The 21,392-nt window shown below is 39.2% G+C and overlaps 1 protein-coding gene across 2 annotated transcripts in view; it reads left to right on the plus strand.

Annotated features, from left to right (window-relative positions):
- Positions 1-21,392, plus strand: part of wdr11 (WD repeat domain 11) — a 128,756-nt gene that overhangs the window by 87,257 nt on the left and 20,107 nt on the right. For both annotated transcript variants that reach the window (XM_017464559.2, XM_053679497.1), the window contains 6 exons: positions 6,147-6,253; positions 6,654-6,768; positions 10,547-10,718; positions 15,950-16,058; positions 18,209-18,271; positions 18,627-18,692. In XM_017464559.2, the coding sequence (XP_017320048.1) occupies positions 6,147-6,253; positions 6,654-6,768; positions 10,547-10,718; positions 15,950-16,058; positions 18,209-18,271; positions 18,627-18,692 (632 nt within the window). The remainder of the gene's footprint in view (positions 1-6,146; positions 6,254-6,653; positions 6,769-10,546; positions 10,719-15,949; positions 16,059-18,208; positions 18,272-18,626; positions 18,693-21,392) is intronic.

A 21,392-nucleotide genomic window follows, 5' to 3' on the forward strand; every position in this document is an offset into this window, starting at 1 on the left:
GATGTTCGAGGGTTACCGCCCCTTGAGGCACCTAAGACCTTGAGACCACAGCTCTCCGCTGCAGCTTCAGCAATGGAGGCTTTGAACATTGCCCAGTCAGGCTCAATGCCCCCAACCTCCACAGGGGTGCCAGAAAACTCCGCTGGGGGTGTGAGTTGAAGATCTTACATACAGGGGCCTCCTCCAGATGTTCCCAGTTCACCCGCACTACCCGTTTGGGTTTTCCAGGTCTGTCCAGAGTCTTCCCCACTCCTTGACCCTACTCACCACCAGATGGTGATCAGTTGACAGCTCTGCCCCTCTCTTCACCCAAGTGTCCAGAACATGCGGTCTCAGATTAGATGATACGATTACAAAATCGATCATCGACCTTTGGCCTAGGGTGTTCTGGTACCACATACACTTATGAGCCTCCTTATGTTCGAACATGGTATTCGTTATAGACAGACAGTCCATGACTAGTACAGAAGTCCAACAACAAACGCCTGCTTGGGTTTAGATCAGGGAGACTGTCCCTCCCAGTCACGCCTCTCCAGGTATCTCCATCATTGGAAGTCTCCCAGCAGAACTATGGAGTCCCTTACTGGTGCCCCATACAGGACTCTGTTCAGGGTCTCCAAGAAGGCCGAGTACGCTGAACTGATGTTCGGTGCATGCATACATATATATATATATATATATATATATATATATATATATATATATATATATATATATATATATATATATATATATATATATATATATATATATATATCTCCAGTAATAGCTTCCAGAAATTTGAAGTATGACCAGCGGGAAGACAGTAGTCTTCCATGTTTAAATGCATCTTTATATTTCTTTACTCTGCAACAGTGATTAAAATTAAATGTAATTAAGGTTAATGTTTTGTTTTTGTTTTTTTAATTAAAAAACCTCAAATAAATGTACTATGATTTAATTATAGTCAAAAAGGTACCATTACAGTCAACCATGTACTCAAATTGTCATGGATTGGAGGAGGATGTGGATGCAAGTGCAGATAATTTACTGTATGAAGTAAATTTTAATTAGATAAATAAATACAAGGAATGCAAAGACGGGTATGAACTGTCAGACAGCTAGATTCGCTAGTTGGATATAGCATGAGAGTACTCACCCTCAAAGTTGTCGATGTAACTCGAAATATATAATTTGAACCCCTCGTTCTTCTTACTGTTAGATGTAACAGCTGACTGCTTCACAATACGATTAACGTCATTCACGGTAATCTGGGGAAGCTCTTTTAAACAGCAAGTGTAATATGTCATACTCTCCTGCACCGTCTTCACACAGTTATCGCCAATAGTGAAAACAGCTTTGGGTATGGCAGCAGATGTAACCGAGTTGGGTGAGACAAAACTCTGAAGCAATCGTGCATAGAGTCCATTTGGCACCCGCATGATGAGGCGGCTTTCTGTGCGCGCTCACAGAAAGCCCCCTGGTCAGGCAGTGACTTGTGTCAGGTCTTTTGTTTGGTTTTTAAGGTGTAGTTAGACTATAAATTTTGCTGAAACTGTTCATCCCTGGTTACTGAGACACCTCAGACAAAATTGAACAAATGCCCCTCTAAAATCTATGGTTGAGTCACCTCTGCAATTTTTCCAGAATAAGAAATGGGGAAACAGTGACAAAAGTCAGCAAAAATAAATGATATGACACATTATAACTCTAGGGCAGCTGTGGCTCAGGTGGTAGAGCGGGTTGTCCACTAATCGTAGGGTTGGCGGTTCGATTCCTGGCCCACATGACTCCACATACTGAAGTGTCCTTGGGCAAGACACTGAACCCCAAGTTGCTCCTGATGGCAAGTTAGCGCCTTGCATGGCAGCTCTGCTATCATTGCTGTGTGTGTGTGTGTGTGTGTGTGTGTGTGTGTGTGTGTGTGTGTGTGTGTGTGTGTGTGTGTGTGTGTGTGTGTGTGTGTGTGTGTGTGTGTGTGAGAGTGAATGGGTGAATGAGACACAGTGTAAAGCTTTGGATAAAAGCTCTATATAAATGCAGACCATTAACATTTAATGCTAGCCCAGCACACAGTCACCTGAGGATGCTAGCCAGATTTAAACAACTTGTTTACATGTAACAAGAAAACACTATAGATATTTTCAGTTTAAAAAATTGGGGGTTTTTGTTGAGGACACAAATGTGATGCTTCAACATCAGGAGAGGATTAAAGCCTTGGCTGCATAAAGTCGCCACTCCTAGAGATTCAAGTACTTGTTCATGTTCAACAGTCTGTATAAATGCACTTATTTAGCTCCTGTTAATGTTTTGAGATAAATTAAGTTAGTTGCCTTTTTATCCAAGTTTAAGCACATTGCCGCTTTCTCTTGCCTGGAAAACTGCTTAATGAATTAATGATTTGTCCACCCCTGTGCACAGAGGTTTAAATGGCAGATAATTCACAGCACTTCAGATGAGTGGTGAAGCATTCAATAATTTAAATCCCATTGTCTGGATACACTACCACTAAGCTGTATTTTTTTTTTTTTTTTTTTTTTTATGTCTGTATGGCATAAAAGTCGGCTTATGGTATCCCCAGGGTTTTTTTTTTTATTTTCATTGCTTTATTTTTGATGCCTCATTTGTGTTGTGTAGCCCATTTTCCCCTTGGTGTCTGGTGTAAAGATATCAAAAGATGTTCGTGCTACAGAAATATTATGGGGGATTTTTTTTTTTATTTTTTTTTTTTTTACACTTGTACAGAATTGTCTTTTTCCCCCCTTATTTTTCATAACCTGCTTTTAATTCGTTCTTACATTATGACAATAAAATTTTCATGCATACTGTGAATAGGAGCCTTGAGATGAGCAAGTAAGTAATAAGTCAGTCAGTATGTGTGAAGAGTTATCGACTGTATGGTATACAAATGAAATGGTGTGTATATATACCTGAGAAATCAGTAAAGACCAGTTCAACTGAGGAAAACTAATGTTGTACAGAAATGCACTAAAATTCTCACAGGCTCTGACAGAGCAAGAACAAGCCCTTGCTGACTGCAGGTCGTCAAAAAATCAGTGTGTTATCATAAAAAATTTGGAGCAGACCAAATAATTACTATCTAATGAAGCATCGGTGCAAAAGGAGTCTGAAATCAGAAACCTTTGCAAAGAAGATTTCAGGCACAGTATAGATATATTGCAGAACTAGTTTAATAGTATTCTTGTGCTAGTTTTCGATTATTTATTCATTTATTAGTTCCAATGTACAGTAAAATTTTAATTAAACTAGTGTATATATTGCCATTGCTCATTATCCGATCATGCAGCAGCAGCACAATGCATAAAATCATGCAGATACAGGTCAAGAGCTTCAGTTAATTGTTCATAGCAAACATAAGAATGGGGGGTAAAAATGTTCTCCGTGACTTTGACTGTGGCGTGTTTGCTGGTGCCAGATGGCTGGTTTGCATATTTCAGAAAATCTCATGGAATTTTCAAACCCAGAGTCTGTAGAATTTGTGCAAAAAGCAGAACACATCCCAGTGAACAGCAGTTCTGCAGGCGATGTTGATGAAGGAGGTCAGAGGAGAATGGCCAGACTAGTTTAAGTTGACAGGAAGGTGAAGATAACTTGAGTAATCACTCTTTACAAACATGGTGACGAGAAAAGCATTTCACAACACATCAAACCTTGAGACTGGCTAAACATGAATCTGAGGAACAGGAATCTGAGGCTTCAGTGGGTACAGGCTCACCACAAACCAGACAGGTGAATTTTGGAAAAAGCATCGGCCAGTCTAATGATTCTTGATTTCTGGTTGGGTCAGAATTTGGTGTCAACAGCTAAGTCCATGGACCCAGCCTGCCTTGTGTCAACAGTTCAGGCTGGTGGTGGTGTAATAGTGTAATGTTTTCTTGCTGCACATTGGGCCCCTTAATACCAATCAAGCATCATTTACTTTGATGCCACAACCGATCTGAGTATTGTTGCTGACAACATGCATTCCTTTATGGCCTCATAGGAATGTTTGCATGAAACAAAGGATTTTGGCTCTTTTCAGAGCAAAGGGGGGTTCCCTCCCAGTATTAGTATGGTGTTTCTAATGAGCATATACAACAGTCAAGAATTGTACTCCATGAGGTCACTATCCCAAAACTTTGGAACACTTGGTCTTACTCTGAAACAGATATTTAAAATAAAATTTGCTATGCAAGAACTTTGTCAATAGTAAAACTACAAGTACCTGTAGTAGCAGTATCTTAAACCAAATAAATCCATAAAAAACCCAATGTTATATTTTTAAAAAGCTTAAAAAAAATAAAACTAGATATCTGCATAGATGCATCAGTTAATAAAGAAGAGTAAAATTGTCCCAGCAGCAGATGTGACTTCAGTGTTTAATGACACATTTGTGCATGATAATGAGTGCAGCGGAGGTAAACCAATGCCCCTTCATGCGTGTTGCTCTTTTCATCCCAAGGAAAATGATAGTAATAAACAAACAAATTGAAACCCACCGCAGTGCAGTTTGTGATCTTTGCTTTCTAAAAGAATTAATGATTTACCAAGTGTCAAGTCAGACCTCCTAGCTAGATCCCATTTCCATGCTTTAGTTCTTCTTTTGAACAAGCAGTGTACAAATGCAGTTTAATATGGATGTATGTTTTCATAAATACTATACTTGACTGGGTTTGTGAGATATACACATACAGTCCCCTTCAAAAGTATTGGAAAGGGGCATGGCCAATATTTAGTTTATGCATGATAATGTTAATCCTAATTAGATTGGATGCTTTTCTCTATAAATTGGCAGACAGAATGTTTCTGTAGACTTCTGAATTCATTTTGCTGCTACCATTAGGGGTTACATCATTAATAAAGATTAGTGAGCCTGTTCCAGTAGTAGTCATGCAATCCTAAGCAATGGAACTACTACCTCCACCTTGCTTGACCAAAGAGCTTGTATGTTTTGGATGATGAGCAGATCCTTTCTTTCTCCATACTTCTGCCTTTTCATTCATTAGAGGTTAATATTGGTTCCAGATATTTTGTGGCTCATCTCTGTATTTCTTTGCTAATTCCAATCGGTTTTTCTGATTTTTACTGATGAGTGGTTTGCATCTTGTGGTATCTCTGGAAGTCCTCTTCAGAAGGTGGATTGTGATACCTTCAACCGTGCCCTTTGGAGGTTGTTGGTCAATGTTGTTTTTTTTTTTGTTTTTTTTTGGTCACTGACTCTTTTGGGATTTATCTTCAAAGCTCTGACAATGTTTCTGTCATCAACTGCTGCTGTAGTCCTTGGCCAACCTGCTCCATGTCTGGTTGTTAGTACACCAGTGGTTTCTTTCTTTTCCAGGACATTCCAAATTGTTGTACTGGATATGCCCAATGCTTGTGCAGTGGTTCAGATCAATTCTCCCTCTTTTCTCAGCCTCAAAATGGCTCCTATAGACGGCTCTCTGATCGTCATGTTGGTTTATCCTTTTAAACAACACATGCAGTCTTCACACGTGAAACCCAGGGTTCAAACCAAGATTAGACAGTCAGAGCTTTGTAGTGTTTAAACAATCAATTTAACAGGGCACACCTCGACAACAAGAAACACTTCTCAGTCGCATATTCCGATATTCACTTGAAAAATGAGTGGGTTCAAACAAAAAATGCCATGTTCTAAGTCAGGGGTTCCCAAACTTTTCCAGGGCAAGGCCTCCCAAATGGCATTAACATTTGACTGAGGCCCCCCTTTTTCCAGATGTCTTTAAAACACATTAAAAATACAGACTTCTGAATATATCCCCCTTTTTTAAATTAATAATTATCTCTGATCTTTACATTACATTAGGAATTGATTGTGTGTGTGTGGTTGTCTGAGAGCAAGAATCATGTATTTATTTATATTTCACACCAAATTGTTGAGGCCCCCCGGGCGCCCCCTGGTGGCCCCCAAGGGGGTCGCGGCCCCCACTTTGAAAACCACTGTTCTAAGTTGTTCAACACATTTAGATATAAAGATCAGGAAATGAAGTTGAAATTCTGATCTATCGTCTCATATTCGTCTTCATATTCATCTCAAACCCAAATGCCATCAGTGTATAGCAAAAACAAAAGTATTGGCCTTGCCATTCCAATACTTTTGGAGGAGATTGTGCACAAACATTCTGAATTGAATCTGCTGTATATTGTAGGGGAGCATGGGCAGCATCGCCTGCATCGCATGGAAGGGAGACACGCTAGTACTAGGAGATGTGGATGGAAATCTGAATTTCTGGGATCTGAAGGCCCGTCTGTCCCGGTAGGAGTGTGTTTGCATTTATTCAGTTTACATTTCTTTATTGTTTTCAGTTTGATCACTGTATATAAGATGGTGGGTGAAAAAAACAAAGAAAGCTCATGCCCAGATTATGAGGCATTAGATCATGACCTAGTTAAAAGACATGGTATTCCTAAATATGGATCTCTTCAGAAACAAAATGATTTGTGAATATGTTTGCTAAAATTGCTTTTGGAACAAAGTGTGACCATTTGATTGTGTTATATGCTTGCAAAAACAAAGTCGGGCTATTGCTCATAATGTGTGATGTGTTTGTGTGTTGTGCAGTGGGCATGAAAAATCACTATTCGTATTATAGTACATGAATATTTAGTACATCAGTTTCAATGCCAAGGCTTTCTTGTTTGCTTTTTTATGTTAGTGGTATTCCCACACACCGAGGATGGGTAAAGAAGATCCGTTTCGCTCCTGGAAAGGGCAATCAAAAGCTACTGGTGATGTACACTGACGGAGCTGAGGTGTGGGACACCAAAGAGGTAACCTTCAGTTCTCTTTACTTCCTGTGAAACAACACAAACCTTATAGATAATTCAATCAAGGCTGATACTGACCTGAAATGCGTACTCAATACCAGATTTGACATTGTTTTCCATTTTATCTGCTGATTTATTCTGTGCTGTGGATGTGGGAGAGGTTGACTGACACGATACGAATATTGTACATGCAGACACACCTCTGTTGTTTTTCTTAATTTGGCAGCAGAAGCTTGCAGGGAGTCGAGGATGTTTACATCAGACCTATCTGCATAGCCATCTCCAGATCTTAGGTGTTAGCATTGGAATAAAAACGTGGTTAGAAACTTAGTCATGGCCAGTTAACAGTGCAAACCATTTTAGCATTTTGAGGAAATAATTTATTTAACATTTCTGATGATTTGGAAATGAATTTTATAAAGTTTTATGTGGCGGTGATTACTCGGTGATTGTAAATCCATGTTGATTTGTTATATTTACATCAGGGGTTCTCAAAATGGTGTCCAGAGGTCCTTGAAGCATAGTCAGTGGGTCTGTGATTTTGTTTATTATTGAGCTCTTACAGTTATTAGCTCTAATTGTACCCAGTTATTTAAATAGTTGGATTTACTGTAAATGTGGGCAATGTGACAAAAATACCATTTCACAATATAATACACAAGAGATTTCTGCTATACCTGATATGCATCACAATCTGTATAAAAACAGTAATAATGTTAACATTTTACAAATTTTACAGATTAAAAAAAGTAAAAAGTAAATAAATAAATGAAAATATTAAAGCATTTTAAAATGTTATAAAAGTATATAATGACACTTCAGAAAATAACATAGTGACATCACAATATGGATATTATACTGTCCTATTGCCCAGTCCTAGTTGAATTATGTTTATGAAATAAATCTCTAACGAGGGGTTCTGTGAAATTTGCTGTATGTTATAATTAAAGCGTTTCCTGACTGCACAGTTGGAGAAGCTCTGAATCCTTTCATCAAGAAACAACAGCTATGTCTTTGTGTACAGCATAACTAAGTAAGAGGCAATGCCTAAAGTAAGGAAAGTGCTATTTACAACAAAGGCAGCTCTTTTGCTGAATTCAGGTCAGGAAGACGGCTTGTACAGCGAAAATTTAGTGATATTGATTGTTCTACCCACCTGGTAGTAAATTTTTTATTCTTTTCTGGGTCCCCTAAAAGCTTTGTAGAAGATATTTTTCCATTTTGTTCATTTCAGCTTGTTAGAGTTTGGATGTTGTTAGCAGTTGCTTTCAGCTTCTCCACTTTCTCTTTTTGTATGCGTCAGATTTCCTGGAGGAGAGCCTTAAGGTAGACATATTATATAGTTGAAAGCAATTGCAGGTGGCTTATGAATGATAATGGAGTCCTTTCAGTATTAAATACTGAAAGGTTACACATGGTTAAAAACAAAAAAAAAAGTTCAAAGAATGTTCAACTCTTCTCATGGACAAAAAAAGAACTTTAATTATGTGAGTTGAATAGAAAATAGAAACAGGTTGTTGGCTTGTGTTTTATACTGGAAATCGACCCAATTTTCTATGGAATTGATTCAGTTAAAACTGAAGTCAGCATTCTATCTGTATCTATCGTATTTATCTGTAGCTTTACCTAATCCTGCAAGCCATTTGTAGATAAAAAGCCAAGAGGGAATTTTACACTAGAAGTTCAATTTGGGTCAATTATGTTAGGTTTCAGGTAAAATTTGCGTATGAGGAAAATTATATATACAGTACTATGCAAAGAAAAGTACGTGTTTAAACTTTTAATTTATGCTCCGCAAGTTTACGTTCGCCATTCTGGCACAAATCTCACCTGTGGGCGGGGCTTAACAGTGATTTACAGCTCAAATGTTCCTTACACTCCTAATGCCTAGTGCCTAAGAGTGTTCAGCTGAGGATGATGCTGATGTCAACGGCGACGCTCTGTGCCGCTCCTGAGAGCATCATCTCGAAAAAAAAATAATCTCAAATATTAATTCTGAACTAATATACTGACTAAGTAAGTAATTTCCACTACAAAGTACAAACACTATAACTACACAGAGAAGTGCATCCTGAACGCTCTCCAAAATTCACGAAAATTCCTGAAGTCTCTACTTCCTGGTCAGGGAGCTGTCGATCCAAATCTCACTAGTCGATGAGATTAAAGTGCTGTTAAGCCCCACCCACATTTGAGATTTGTGCCAGAATGTCAAATGTAAACTTGCAGAGTATAAACAAAAACTTTGAAAGCATAAATGAAAATTCTGGCAGTGTAAACCATGATTAGAGAAAATGAAGCTTAGAGAACTGTTAACAAAGAATGCTGTTCATTTGAAGACAATGTTACATTTTTGCCACTGAGTTCACTGTTTCCAGTTTCTTTCTCATTGTATATCTTTGTTTGTTTCTTGAAAAGTTACGTCCAATACGTTTGCCACAAATATGATCCCATAGAATTGGTACGCTTTACAACCATGGTGAGCAGAAAGGCATCTCAAAGTAAACAACACACTGAATCTTGCAGTGGATGGGCTACAGCAACAGAAATCTGAGGCTACAAAGGTCATGGGGTCACAGTAAACCATTCAGGTGGTGACTGGAAAAAAGCATAGCCTGGTCTAATGAATCTCAATTTCTGCGATGACATGCAGATGGTAGGGACAGAGTTTGACCCCAACAGCCTGAATCCATCAACCCAACCTACTTTGTGTCAACAGTTCAGGCTGGTGGTGCAGAGAATATATTTTTGGCATACATTCAGGTCCAAAATTCCAGTCGAGCAGTGTGTAACTGCTACATCCTGTCTGAGTAATGTTGCTGACCATGTGCATCCCTTTATGGTCACAATTTACCCATCTTATAATGGCTACCTCCAGCGTGAATACGCAGCATGTCACAAAGCACTGGTTCCATAAACATGAGTTCAGTGCATTTCAGTGGCCTCTTCAGTCACCACATCTGAATCCAGTGGATCATTTTTGGGATATAGAAACTCAGCATGAATGTGCAGCTTCAAATCTACAGCAATTATGTGATGCAATCATGGACCAGAATCACAAAGGAATGTTTCCAACACCGTGTGGAATCCGTGCCATGAAGAACTGAGGCTGTTTTGAGAGCAAATTTGTATATGAAAGCAATCAGACGTGCACAAAATGTCTCACCGGTTCTGTATTTTTTGGCTGCGACTGTGGAAAAGAAGTCTCAGGACTCATTAGTCTGTAGAGACATCCTCTCTAGAGGACCGTGCCAGGCTGTCAATGTACACACACACACACACACACACACACACACACACACACAAAAAGCCTCCAGGAAGACAGTGGAAACACATCACTGCTCTTTTGACAATGTGGCTTTAGTCTGACACACATACACAAACACACCAGCCTTCACACCGAATATAGCAAACGGATGTCACAGGATGCTCATGCTCGTCAAAAAAAGAAAAAATACAATCCTAGTGATTTAGTCGCATAAAAAATTTTTTTTTAGTATTTAATGCTAATGATGTACAATATTTTAATAATTTTCAAACATTCAGTATTTTTTTTACTAATAATTGATGCACGCTAATTGATGCTGAGATGATTTTGTCCAAATTAGGCTGTGGTCTGTCAACCTCTGATGATTTTCAAGATCATATTACAAGAAATACCAAAAATAAAACAACTTCAATGATCGCATTCGAGCAAAAAATTGTTATTACTGTGTGGATTTTTTTCTTTCTTTTTTTGTTTGTGAGAAATGATTATTTCAATGCGATTTACACACTCCTGCAGGTGCAGATGGTGAGCAGTATCAGAGTGGGCCGGAATGTGAGTTACCGTATCCTGGACATCGATTGGTGTACATCAGATAAGGTGGTTCTGGCCTCAGATGATGGCTGTGTCCGCGTGCTGGAGATGGCCATGAAATCTGCCAGCTACAGGATGGATGAGCAAGACCTAACAGGTACAGTATGTGTGTTTTCAAGTTTTCCTGATTGAGTAGGAGAAAGATTGTTGGGAGAATAAAGATCTGCTTCTCCAATGTGCCAGCTCTAGAAATGATAAGACATAGTCTTACTTTTAGAATATACTGTGTTGTGCAAAAGTTTTAGGCACCCTATTTTTTTAGTACAAGCTTTGTTAGAGATTTTTATTTTATAACTTCTACATTATTGAGTCAGTACAAAAACATTTTAGAGTTTCAATCATTAGTTTTCCAGCACAAAATTAAATGTTACAGAAAAATGTTTGTATGTCAGTAAAGAAACCAGCATATTACAGTGCTGTGAAAAAGTATTAGCGCCTTAGATTTACCATATTTGCCCATCCTGGTTTCTTCTGTTTTTGTGTATGTCTCATATGAAATTTTGTCAGAAATTAAAACAAAATCGATAACAAAAGATAAAACAAAGGCAACCTGAGTAAACACAAAATACAGTTTTTAAATGATGATGTTATTTATTGAAGGAAAAAAGTTATCCAATACCATCTGGGCCTGTTTGAAAATGTATTTGCCCCCATAGTTACTAATTCCCCAAATTTATGAGACTGCATTCATAATGGGGTTCAGATGGACTAGATGTAACCAAGTCTGATTACTGCAAACCCTGTTCAATCAAATCAAGACTTAAATAGAATTTTTGCAGCAGCATGAAGTTGGTTAAAAGGTCTTACCCAGTAACACACTGCCAAAATTGAGGGAAATTCCGGAAATGGTGAGGAAGAAAGTGATTAAAATACATCAGTCGGGGAAGGGTTACAAAGCTAATTCAAAGGCTCTGGGACTCAAAAGAACCACAGCGAGAGCCATTATCTCCAAATGGAAAAACTTCGCACAGTAAGGAACCTTCCCAGAAGTGACTGACCTTTCAAAACTCCTCCAAGAGCACAGCAACAACTCATCCAGCAAGTCACAAAAGAGCCAAGGACAACATCAAAGGATCTACAGGCTGCTCTTGCATCAGTAAATGTCACTGTTCATGACTCCACTATCAGAAAGACACTGGGCAAAAATGGTGTCCATGGAAGAGTGTTGAGGCGAAAACCACTGCTAACCCAGAAGAACATTAAGACTCATTTGAATTTGCCAAAACACATCTTGATGATCCTCAAACCTTTTGAGAGAATGTTCTGTGGATTTATGAGTTGAAAGTGGAACTGTTTGGAAGACAGGGGTCCCGTTACATCTGGCATAAACCAAACACAGAATTCCACAAAAACATCATACCTACGGTCAAGCATGGTGGTGGAAGTGTGATGCTTCAGGGCCTGGGCAACTTGCAATAATTGAGGGAAACATGAATATTGCTCTCTACCAGAAAATCCTAAAGGAGAATGTCCGGTCTTAAGTCTGTAAATTGAAATGCAAGCACAACTGGATTATGCAGCAAGACAATGATCCAAAGCATAGGAGTAAGCCCTAGTCCTAGAAGTAAGTGAAAGTCAGATCTCCAGTTATCGGAAGTGTTTGGTTGCTACTAAAAGTGGCACAACCAGATTTTAAGTTTAAGGGGGCAATTAGTTTTTCACATGGGTGAAACTTTTTTTTGCTTCAATAAAAAAAAAAAAAAAACTGTATTGTGTGTTTACTCAGGTTGCCTTTGTTTCATGTTGTATTTCATTTGAAGATCTAAAACTATGTAGTATCAGATATGCACAAAAACAATATTTATTCACAGCGCTCTAAGTGGTAAGAGACACTTTTCAGACAAAAAACATAATAAAGACTGCTGGATTTTGCTGCAAAAATAAGAAGCAAGTACAACAGTCAAAGTCTCCAGAAGAACCGTGGCTGGTTCTACAAGAAACGTAGTAAAACTTACAGTTCATTTCCTTATAAAACTGCACAAATTCTACCTGAGAATACTTTTTTTTTTTTTTTTTTTTTTATTAAGCAAGGGTCATCACACTAAATATTGCCTTTGTTTCATTATTATTACTGTTTACTGCCCTTTATAGTACTTTTTTAAACAGAGAAACATTTAATTTCACAATTTTTGAAGGCGTCTTTTACATAGGATGGGCAAAAAACGAAACAATAAAGTCCAAGTGGCAATTCTGCAGGCAGAACCACCTCGTTGATGAGAGAGGTCAGTGGAGAATGGCAAGATTGGTTTGAGCTGAAAGAAACTGGTGCTTAACAATAACAGTAAAATATAAGAAATAAATATATTAATAAAATAAACATTTGCAAGGTAAAATAAGAACATAAAAGAGAGAAAGTTATAAAATGCTAAGTGAGAAGGTGCAGTATAGCAGTCTGAGTTGTGTGCGTTTATGTAACACACATGAAACAACAATATGGGGTTTTTCATTAATGTAATGTGTAATATCCATGGAGGCAGATAAGAGACCATGGTGGGTCATGGGTAATGAGGCCAATTGCGGATGGAAAGAAGCTGTTTTTGTGGCATGAGGTTTTGCTCTTAATGGAGCGCAGCCTCCTGCCAGAGGGGAGTGCTTCAAAATGCTTGTGTCCAGGGTGAGAGGGGTCAGCCACAATCTTAACTGCCCACTTCAGGGTCCTGGAAGTGTACAGGTCATGAAGGGGTGCCAGATTGCAGCCAATTACCTTCTTAGCAGAGTGAATGTCACGCTGTAGTCTGCCCTTGTCTTTGGCAGTGGCAGCAGTGTACCAGATAGTGATGGACTAGATGAGTAATGACTCAATGATGGAGGTGTAAAAGTGCACCATCATTGTCCTTTGTTCTTCAGCTGCCACAGGAAGTACAGCCTCTGGTACACTTTTTTAATCAGAGAGCTGATGTTCAGCTCCCACTTGAGGTCCTGGGTGATAATGGTTCCCAGGAAGTTGAAGATGTCCACAGTATCGACTGGGGAGTCGCACAGGATGATGGGAGCGGGTGGGGCCAGGTTTGTCCTGACGTCTACCACCATCTCTACTGTTTTCACAGCGTTGAGCTCCAGATTGTTCTGACTGCACCAGTTCACCAGATGGTCAATCTCCCACCTGTAGGCAGACTTATCCCCATCAGAGATGAGCCCAATGAGGGTGGTATCGGCCACAAACTTCGGTAGTTTAATGAAAAATATCTAAGTAATTACGTCCTTTGAGCCTGGGTTTTTTGGGGGACGGGGATGATAGTGGAGGTCTTGAAGAAGACTGGCACATGGCATATATCCAATGAGGTGTTAACAGTACTTCAGGGTGGATGGAGAGACAGAGTCTGGTCCAGCTGCTTTTCAGGGGCTCTGTCTCCTGAAGACTCTCTTAACGTCTCTCTTCAGTATGGAGAGAGTCATACTTATGGTGGGGGAGGAGGGGAGGGAGCCTTTGAAGTGTGCAGCTGGGAGAGGCCCCAGCCCCAACTGTAGTGAAGCTGGTGGGCTGAAGCTGATGGCTGATGTTGCAGAGGATGGTCGCAGGACTGTCCCATTGTCTTTAAAAGCGACAGTAGAACTCGTTCAAGCTTTTGGCCAGATGCAAGTGATTAGCTGGGCGGAAGGGGGAGCCCTTCCCAGACAGAAGTCATTGACCGAGAACTGCTGTTGTAGTTTCTCAGAATACAGCTGTTTAGCTTATCTCACCACCTTGCTAAACTTGTACTTTGACTCTTTAAACCTGATGCCCACTCTTGAACGCATCTTCCTTCTCTAGCCTTCACTGTCTGAGTCTGGCTGTGAAGCAGGGTTTGTCATTTTTGTAACTCATCCTGATGCTTGATGGTATACAGGTATCCTCACAGAAGCTTATGTATGATGTCACAGCCTCTGTGTACTCATCCAGACTGTTAGTAACAGATCTGAATACATCCCAGTCAGTACAGTTCAAGCATGCCTGAAGATCCTCCACAGCCTCCCTGGCATCACTGCTTTGATGTCCTTGCAGCAGGTTTGGAGAGCTTTAATTTCTAAAAAGCTCTAGAACTGGCTGTCCCAGCAAACTGGCCAAGAGCAGACTGTCTGATGCAGAAAGAATTCTCCAAGAACTCAAAAAATTTCATCACAGGATCTGCTAGTAAGTCTTGCAACTGTTGGTGTCATAGTGCCTGCTGCTACAATCAGAAAGAGATTGCACAAATTTCAAGTGCATGAAAGGCGTGCCAGGAAAAAGCCATTGCATAACTACAGTTTGCCAGTGAGCATATAGGCAAAGACCAGGCCTTTTGGAATAATGTGCTCTGGACAGACAAATCAAATATAGAGTTGTTTGGCCACAGTAACAACAGACATGTTTGGTGCAGACCAATGACAGCATTTCAGGAGAAGCACTTCATACCAACTGTGAAGTACAGTGGTGGAATTGTTATGGTTTGAGTTGCTTCGCTGCCTCAGGGACTGGACAGCTTGCATTCATGGATTCAACTATAAATTCTGCATCATATCAAAGAGTGCTTGAAGATAACGAGAGGCCATCTGTCCAAAAGTTGAAGTTGAACCAAAAGTGGACCCTACACCATGATAATGATCCTAAGCACACTAGCAAATCCACCAAAGAATGGCTCAAAAAGAAGAAATGGAGGATTATGGAATGGCTTAGTCAAAGCCTGGATTTGAATCACATTGAAATGTTGTGGTGGGATTTGAAACGGGTAGTACATGCAAGAAAACCATCAAACATCTTGCAACTGAAAGAATATTGCATGGAAGAGTGGTCAAAAATCACATCTATTGATATTTCTGTTAAATAAATAATTGAAAAAGCTCATTTTCTTTGTGGTTTTGTTCAAGAATACCAAGTTAATTAATAGGCAATATTTCAAAGATGATCGCATGTTTGCTTGTCCAAATATGTCAAAATAAATAAATTAATAAATAGATCATTAAAAAAAGCTAACCATTTCCTTGGGGTGTACTTATTTTTTCACACAACTGTAAGTGTAATGAGTTCAGTTTGTAATTGGGTATCGATTCTCAAATGGTTTTGATGTTCCTGCTCAATCACATCATCAACAAAACAGAAAAGAGTGCTCACACACTCTTCTCTAGCAACCCACTACAGCAAGAAACACATGGCACAAAAACCCATTAAATATATCTGAAGGCTAATTGAGGTACATAAATGCTTTATATTTTCTGCTAAACCAAATGACAGCATCCAGGCCATTAGACCGCTCCACAAACTACTCTAACTGCTAATACAAATTTTGAGTGAAAATTGAGCAGTTTTATGGCTCTTGATGTATGGTAATGTGATCTCTCAACATCTCTCCTCTCTCATGTACACCTATACAGATCCGGTGTGGTGTCCGTACCTACTGCTTCCGCGTGCTGCTCTCACCCTGAAGGCCTTCCTCCTGCTGCAGCCCTGGTCTGGCACCTTCACCATGGACATCACTCAAGTGTGCGTGTTAAATGTGATTAAATTGCACCGACACCACCTATTCAATCTTGCGTAGACTTTATCGACTTTACTCTTTTTGTTTACCTCAAGTACTTTCTGTGACATTAATTCTCTGAAGTGTACAAAGTAAGAAGTCAAAACCGCCCTTGGCAGTTCCTAGAACTTTTTTTTTTCCTGTTTAGGCGAAATATGAAATAAAAGATACCTATTACTTGTTCATAAGTTGCTCCTTATTAAAGCAGAGAAAGACCTTTCTATTCAGCTTTCAGATTCAGAAAAGCATGGTATCGCTAAGGATGCTTTTTTACACTGCCAGATTAAGATATGTAAGCTCTGTGGCAAGAACATGGCTGTTTGTTACAGTATGAGTAGGGCTGTGATGGTGGCAGCTTTTTTTCTTTTTTTCTTTTTTTTTTTAATACTGGTGGGGGAGGGGGTGGTGGGGGAGTGAAATTTATATCACAATATAATATAATAATAATTTACTATATATAATTGTATAGGCTTAAATAAAACTCTAAATATAAAAAAATTAAATGAGGCTTTATTTTAAAAAAAAATAAAGGGGAGAAGCAGTGAAACACAGTGGATAAAGTGAAACACAGTCGCAGCATTTCTCTGATGAATGCTTTATTTCTTTTACAAGTGTCGTATACCACAAGCCTATAAAAACTTTGAAAGAAACACCAGTAGGATGGTAATCTAAATAATATGCAAATAATCTAAATATTAAATAAAATTTAAAAATACACGTGCTGGGTGGCATGCCTGGAGATGGCTCCTGATATTTGTAGGCTTGTATTTGCCCATTTATCACCCCCCCCCCCCCCCCCAACAGAGCCGACATGGCTTCATTCAAATTTATTGTTTCACCGCTCTTGTTACGCACAAATCCAAAATATTCCTAGATCGCCAATGTAACATTTGGTTTCCCAACAAGATCCATCACAGCAGCAGAACCCGAAGTGAAATCATAGAATTCGCCTAACTGGATTTTGCTACGCTCAAACAAACCCATGGCAAACTAACAGACAACACCATATAAGGCATTTGATTATAATTACGTAATTTGTGTATTAACATAAAATCTCCCGCTATATGGTAGGCTATAAATACAAATTAATATTGCAACTGTTATTATTGCATTTGTATACAAAACGTTGTATTTTGTACTTGTCATTGTGCCCACTCAAGCGGAAACATTAACATGGCATGTGATGTGACTACCACAGTGGTGCGGTTGTCATGGCCACCGTCAGAGCCCTAACTATGAGTTTTATAAAGGACCATTCAGGTGGACAGTTGTAAGCAGTATTTTTCAGGTTATTGACATCTGAGTAAACTTGTTGCTGGTATAATATAATCTTTTACTGACCTCCTCAACACAGATTTATCAAGATAATTCGTATTCAAATATTAGGTTCATTACTTAAATGTGTACAATGATATTTTGGCTATTTATTCATGAAATTGACACACACGGGCCTAGTTACGATTTGAATTAAACAAGTCAATGCTAAGTCCTCTTTAACATAGTTTTATCTTAATGGTGTTCTTTGACCATGACCTTTTTGTACTTGCATGAGGATATCAAGTTTAATTTGGAGCTCACCTGGTAATTCCCACCCACCGGCCAGCTTTCCCCTATCATACGACAAATAATAACCAGGGATGCTGCTTCCTCAGAGACACATGAAGCCAGCCATCTGCACCTTTTCAAACTGCTGTTCATGCTGCATCACATGACTGTATAAAACCATCGGACGAAAGCGGTATCTATCTTCTTGAACTTACAGTACATCTCTCTGTCAGCAACCAGAGAGGACAGCCAATTTTGGTCCATTGGTTCCCGGCTCTGGATGGCTCTGGAGAAGAGCATCAGCAAAATGCTGTAAATGTAAAATGAAAATAAGTATAAGAACTCGGTAATAAATTTAATAACATGGATGTTATTGGGTTTTGATTTCATCACTGTAACAAAATAAAATCAAGGATCGCCTGCATAGCTTCATGGAACCCACTTTGAGGAACACTGGTCTAAACAAAACTGAATGTTTTGGTCAACATAGAACCTTTTACTTTGGCGTTTGAAATATCTAAGGTCTCATAGTGTCTGTGAACTTCTGAATATTTTTTTCTGTATATTTCAGGGACTACCAAGAGAAGGACGAAATCAAAGGCTTGGTGCAAGAACAGCTGAACTCCTTGTCCAAGTGAGTAATGCTTTATAATCAGCCATGGAAGGAAAAAGGCACTGCATTTCCTCACTATTAAGGAATCAGAGCTTTAAGCCTTGGTTGTTTTTCTTTCCTATTGCAGGTCTATATACCCAGGCAATTTTAAATCATCCCTTTTTTCCCTCGCCCTTTATGCTGACCTCTGTATTGAAGTAGGAAAGTAAAGTAATATACTATAGACTTCAGAGGAAGAGAGGACAGTTGAAAAAATGTCTGTGTGCTTTCTCCTTTTTGGGCAGGCTGAGTAACAGTCAGGAGTGTGTACAGTATGTGTGTGTTTTTAATTACTGTTTCTAAGTGTACTTAGATTTGCTGTATCTTACATTGGCAGTGATGTCAAAAGTGTACTCCAGGACCCAGAGCTGAATCTGCTTCAACGCTGCCTCCTAGTGTCCCGGTGAGTGTGTGGATCTGTAATTCCATGTCGATATTTGAAAAAATAGGCAAATGTAATAGCCAAATTAAATTTTTTTCCTGCTCAAGTATTGCTCAGATACCTTTTTTTGTTACCAAATGTATCCATACATAGCAATCACAGCAAGGACAAAACTGCACTGGGTATGAGTAGTTTAGAAGTATATTGCGGCTCCTCCTATAGCCTTTACTTTAAAAAAAAATAAATAAATAAAATTTAAAAAAAGGCCTAAAGGAATTTTTCCTATGGAACGTTGCTTTGTATTGTTGGAAAATCCAGTTACTAAGCATCAAATGAAGGTGGGCAGTAGAGGTGTGCATTGGAACTGGGACTTGGGTGCATTCTGCTGGCCCAACAAAAAAAGATTTTTAGGTGAGGACCAAGAACACCCTCATTCATTAAAGTGGGAGCACACTGGGTGATTATGTGCCCTGCCTCCGCCATGCGTGCACAGTGTTTTCACGTTCTCCCCATGCTTCGGGGGCTTCCTCCAGGTACCCCAGTTTCCTCCCCCAGTCCAAAGACATGCATTGTAGGTTGATTAGCATCTCTAAAATATCCGTAGTGTCCTGCTCCACGTGCCCCGAGTCCCTTGGGATAGGCTACAGGCTCCCTGCGACCCTGTTTAGGAGAAGCGGTACAGAAAATGGATGGATGGGTGTTCATGTGGTGCATTTACTACTTCAGGTACTGCTTTAGGGAGGCACAATGGCACAGCAGGTAGCATTGCTGCCCCATAGCTCCAGGGTCCCAGGTTCAGTCCTGAGCTCGGATTACTGTCTGTCCATCACATTGGTTTAAATGACTAATTTGTACACATTTTGAGAAAAAGAACCAACTAAGTTTGGTAGAAAATATCGCATGCAGGTCCAAACAAAAACAGCTGTGGTTTTAGCAGTATTGATTAAAATTATGTCACCAGGAGAACATGGGATTGCTCAGATTTCCAGTCCTGTGCACACTTCTAGTGGGAAGTTGGTACTAGGGAGTCAGCAAGTAAGTCAACATAAACATTATTGTTCAGGCTACCATCCACTGCTTGTCTCCTTAACGTCTTCTTCCCGCCTTCTGTTCTCTTCACATACACTCATCCATGCTTTGGTTTCTTACTTAACACCCCAGCCTCTTTACTCTTTGGGTGGTAGATGTTGAGATATACACTCAATACTCGAGTCTCATCTCTGCTTTAAGCTGAGGAGCCATTTTAAATCAGATTTCTCTTTCTGCCCAAATGCTCTAGTCATTCTCATTCACCTTGAAGCTTTTCGCTCTTCGTTAACACGCTCTCACTTTATTTCCTCAGGACACCATTAACACTCTTCTGACTACAACCAGGCATGGAAGCCATTTTAACACTTCTGCTCAGCACCAAGTCACAAATCAATATTAACACTGCTCATTTATTAATATTAATACAGCTGTACTTTCAGACTCTATCTTGAGTAATTATCATGAAGATGTGTATCCTTCTTACACAACCTATACTAAGATCCTGGCAACCACACCATATTAACCACCTGACAGCCACACATACTCATCTAACAAATATATTGTGTTCTCAGTTATTGTGGGTTTCCTGCTTTAAGTGAACAGAGGTATCAAGCAGTTGCTAATTACTTTTTTTTTTTTTTAAACTTCTCTGTTCAATTCTTTTTTGACTGCCAGTGTATTAAGAATTCTAAATCCTCTAATAATCATGACTGGTCCATATACTGCCATGTAAAATTGTTTTTATGCCAAGGACAGCATTCAGAGTATCATAGCAACTGTTTTTTCAGAAACATATTTGCACACCAGTTTCTCAATTACAGCGCTTGTTTATATATATTTATCAGGGTGTAAGGGAAGACATACAGTGCCCTCCACTAATATTGGCACCCTTGTTAAATATGAGCAAAGAAGGCTGTGAAAAATTAAGCGTTTGATCTTGTGTTAAAAAAAATCACAAAAATACTCAGCTCTCATAGATATCAAACAATTTCAAACACAACACAGATTTATCCAAAAAAAAAAAAAAAAAGTCTTTGTTAAATATAGGTATGCAACAATTATTGACACCCCTATGAATTCATATGAGAAAAATATATTTGTAATATATTCCCATTTATATTTTTTTAAAAATTTACTACACCTGGGTGAATAGGAACAGGAAATTGTTCAACCAAGACTTCCGTTTTCACAGGGGTATAAATATGAGGTAACACATAGACCAAATTCCGTTGGTCATTCATAACAGTGGGTAAGACCAAGGAACATAGCTGTGATGTGTGGCAAAAGGTTGTTGAGCTTCACAAAATGGGAAGTGGCTATAAGAAAATAGCAGAAGCATTGAAAATGCCCATTTCCACCACCAGGGCTATAATTAAGAAGTTCCAGTCAACTGGAAATGGTATCAACCTGGAGTTGGACGTGTGTCTATATTTTCTCAAAGCACTATGAAGAGACTGGTTCGAGTGGCCAAAAAATCTCCAAGGATCACAGCTGAAGAATTGCAGAGGTTAGTTGCATCTTGGGGTCAGAAAGTCTCCAAAACTACAATCCAAAGTCACCTCCATCACCACAAGTTGTTTCGAAGGGTTTCAATAAAAAAGACTCTACTCTGATCCAAAAACAATCTCGAGCATCTTCAGTTTGCCAGACACTACCGGAACTTCAAATGGGATCGGGTTCTATGATCAGATA

This window comes from Ictalurus punctatus, chromosome 3, assembly GCF_001660625.3.
Source record: "Ictalurus punctatus breed USDA103 chromosome 3, Coco_2.0, whole genome shotgun sequence".
NCBI lineage: Eukaryota > Metazoa > Chordata > Actinopteri > Siluriformes > Ictaluridae > Ictalurus > Ictalurus punctatus.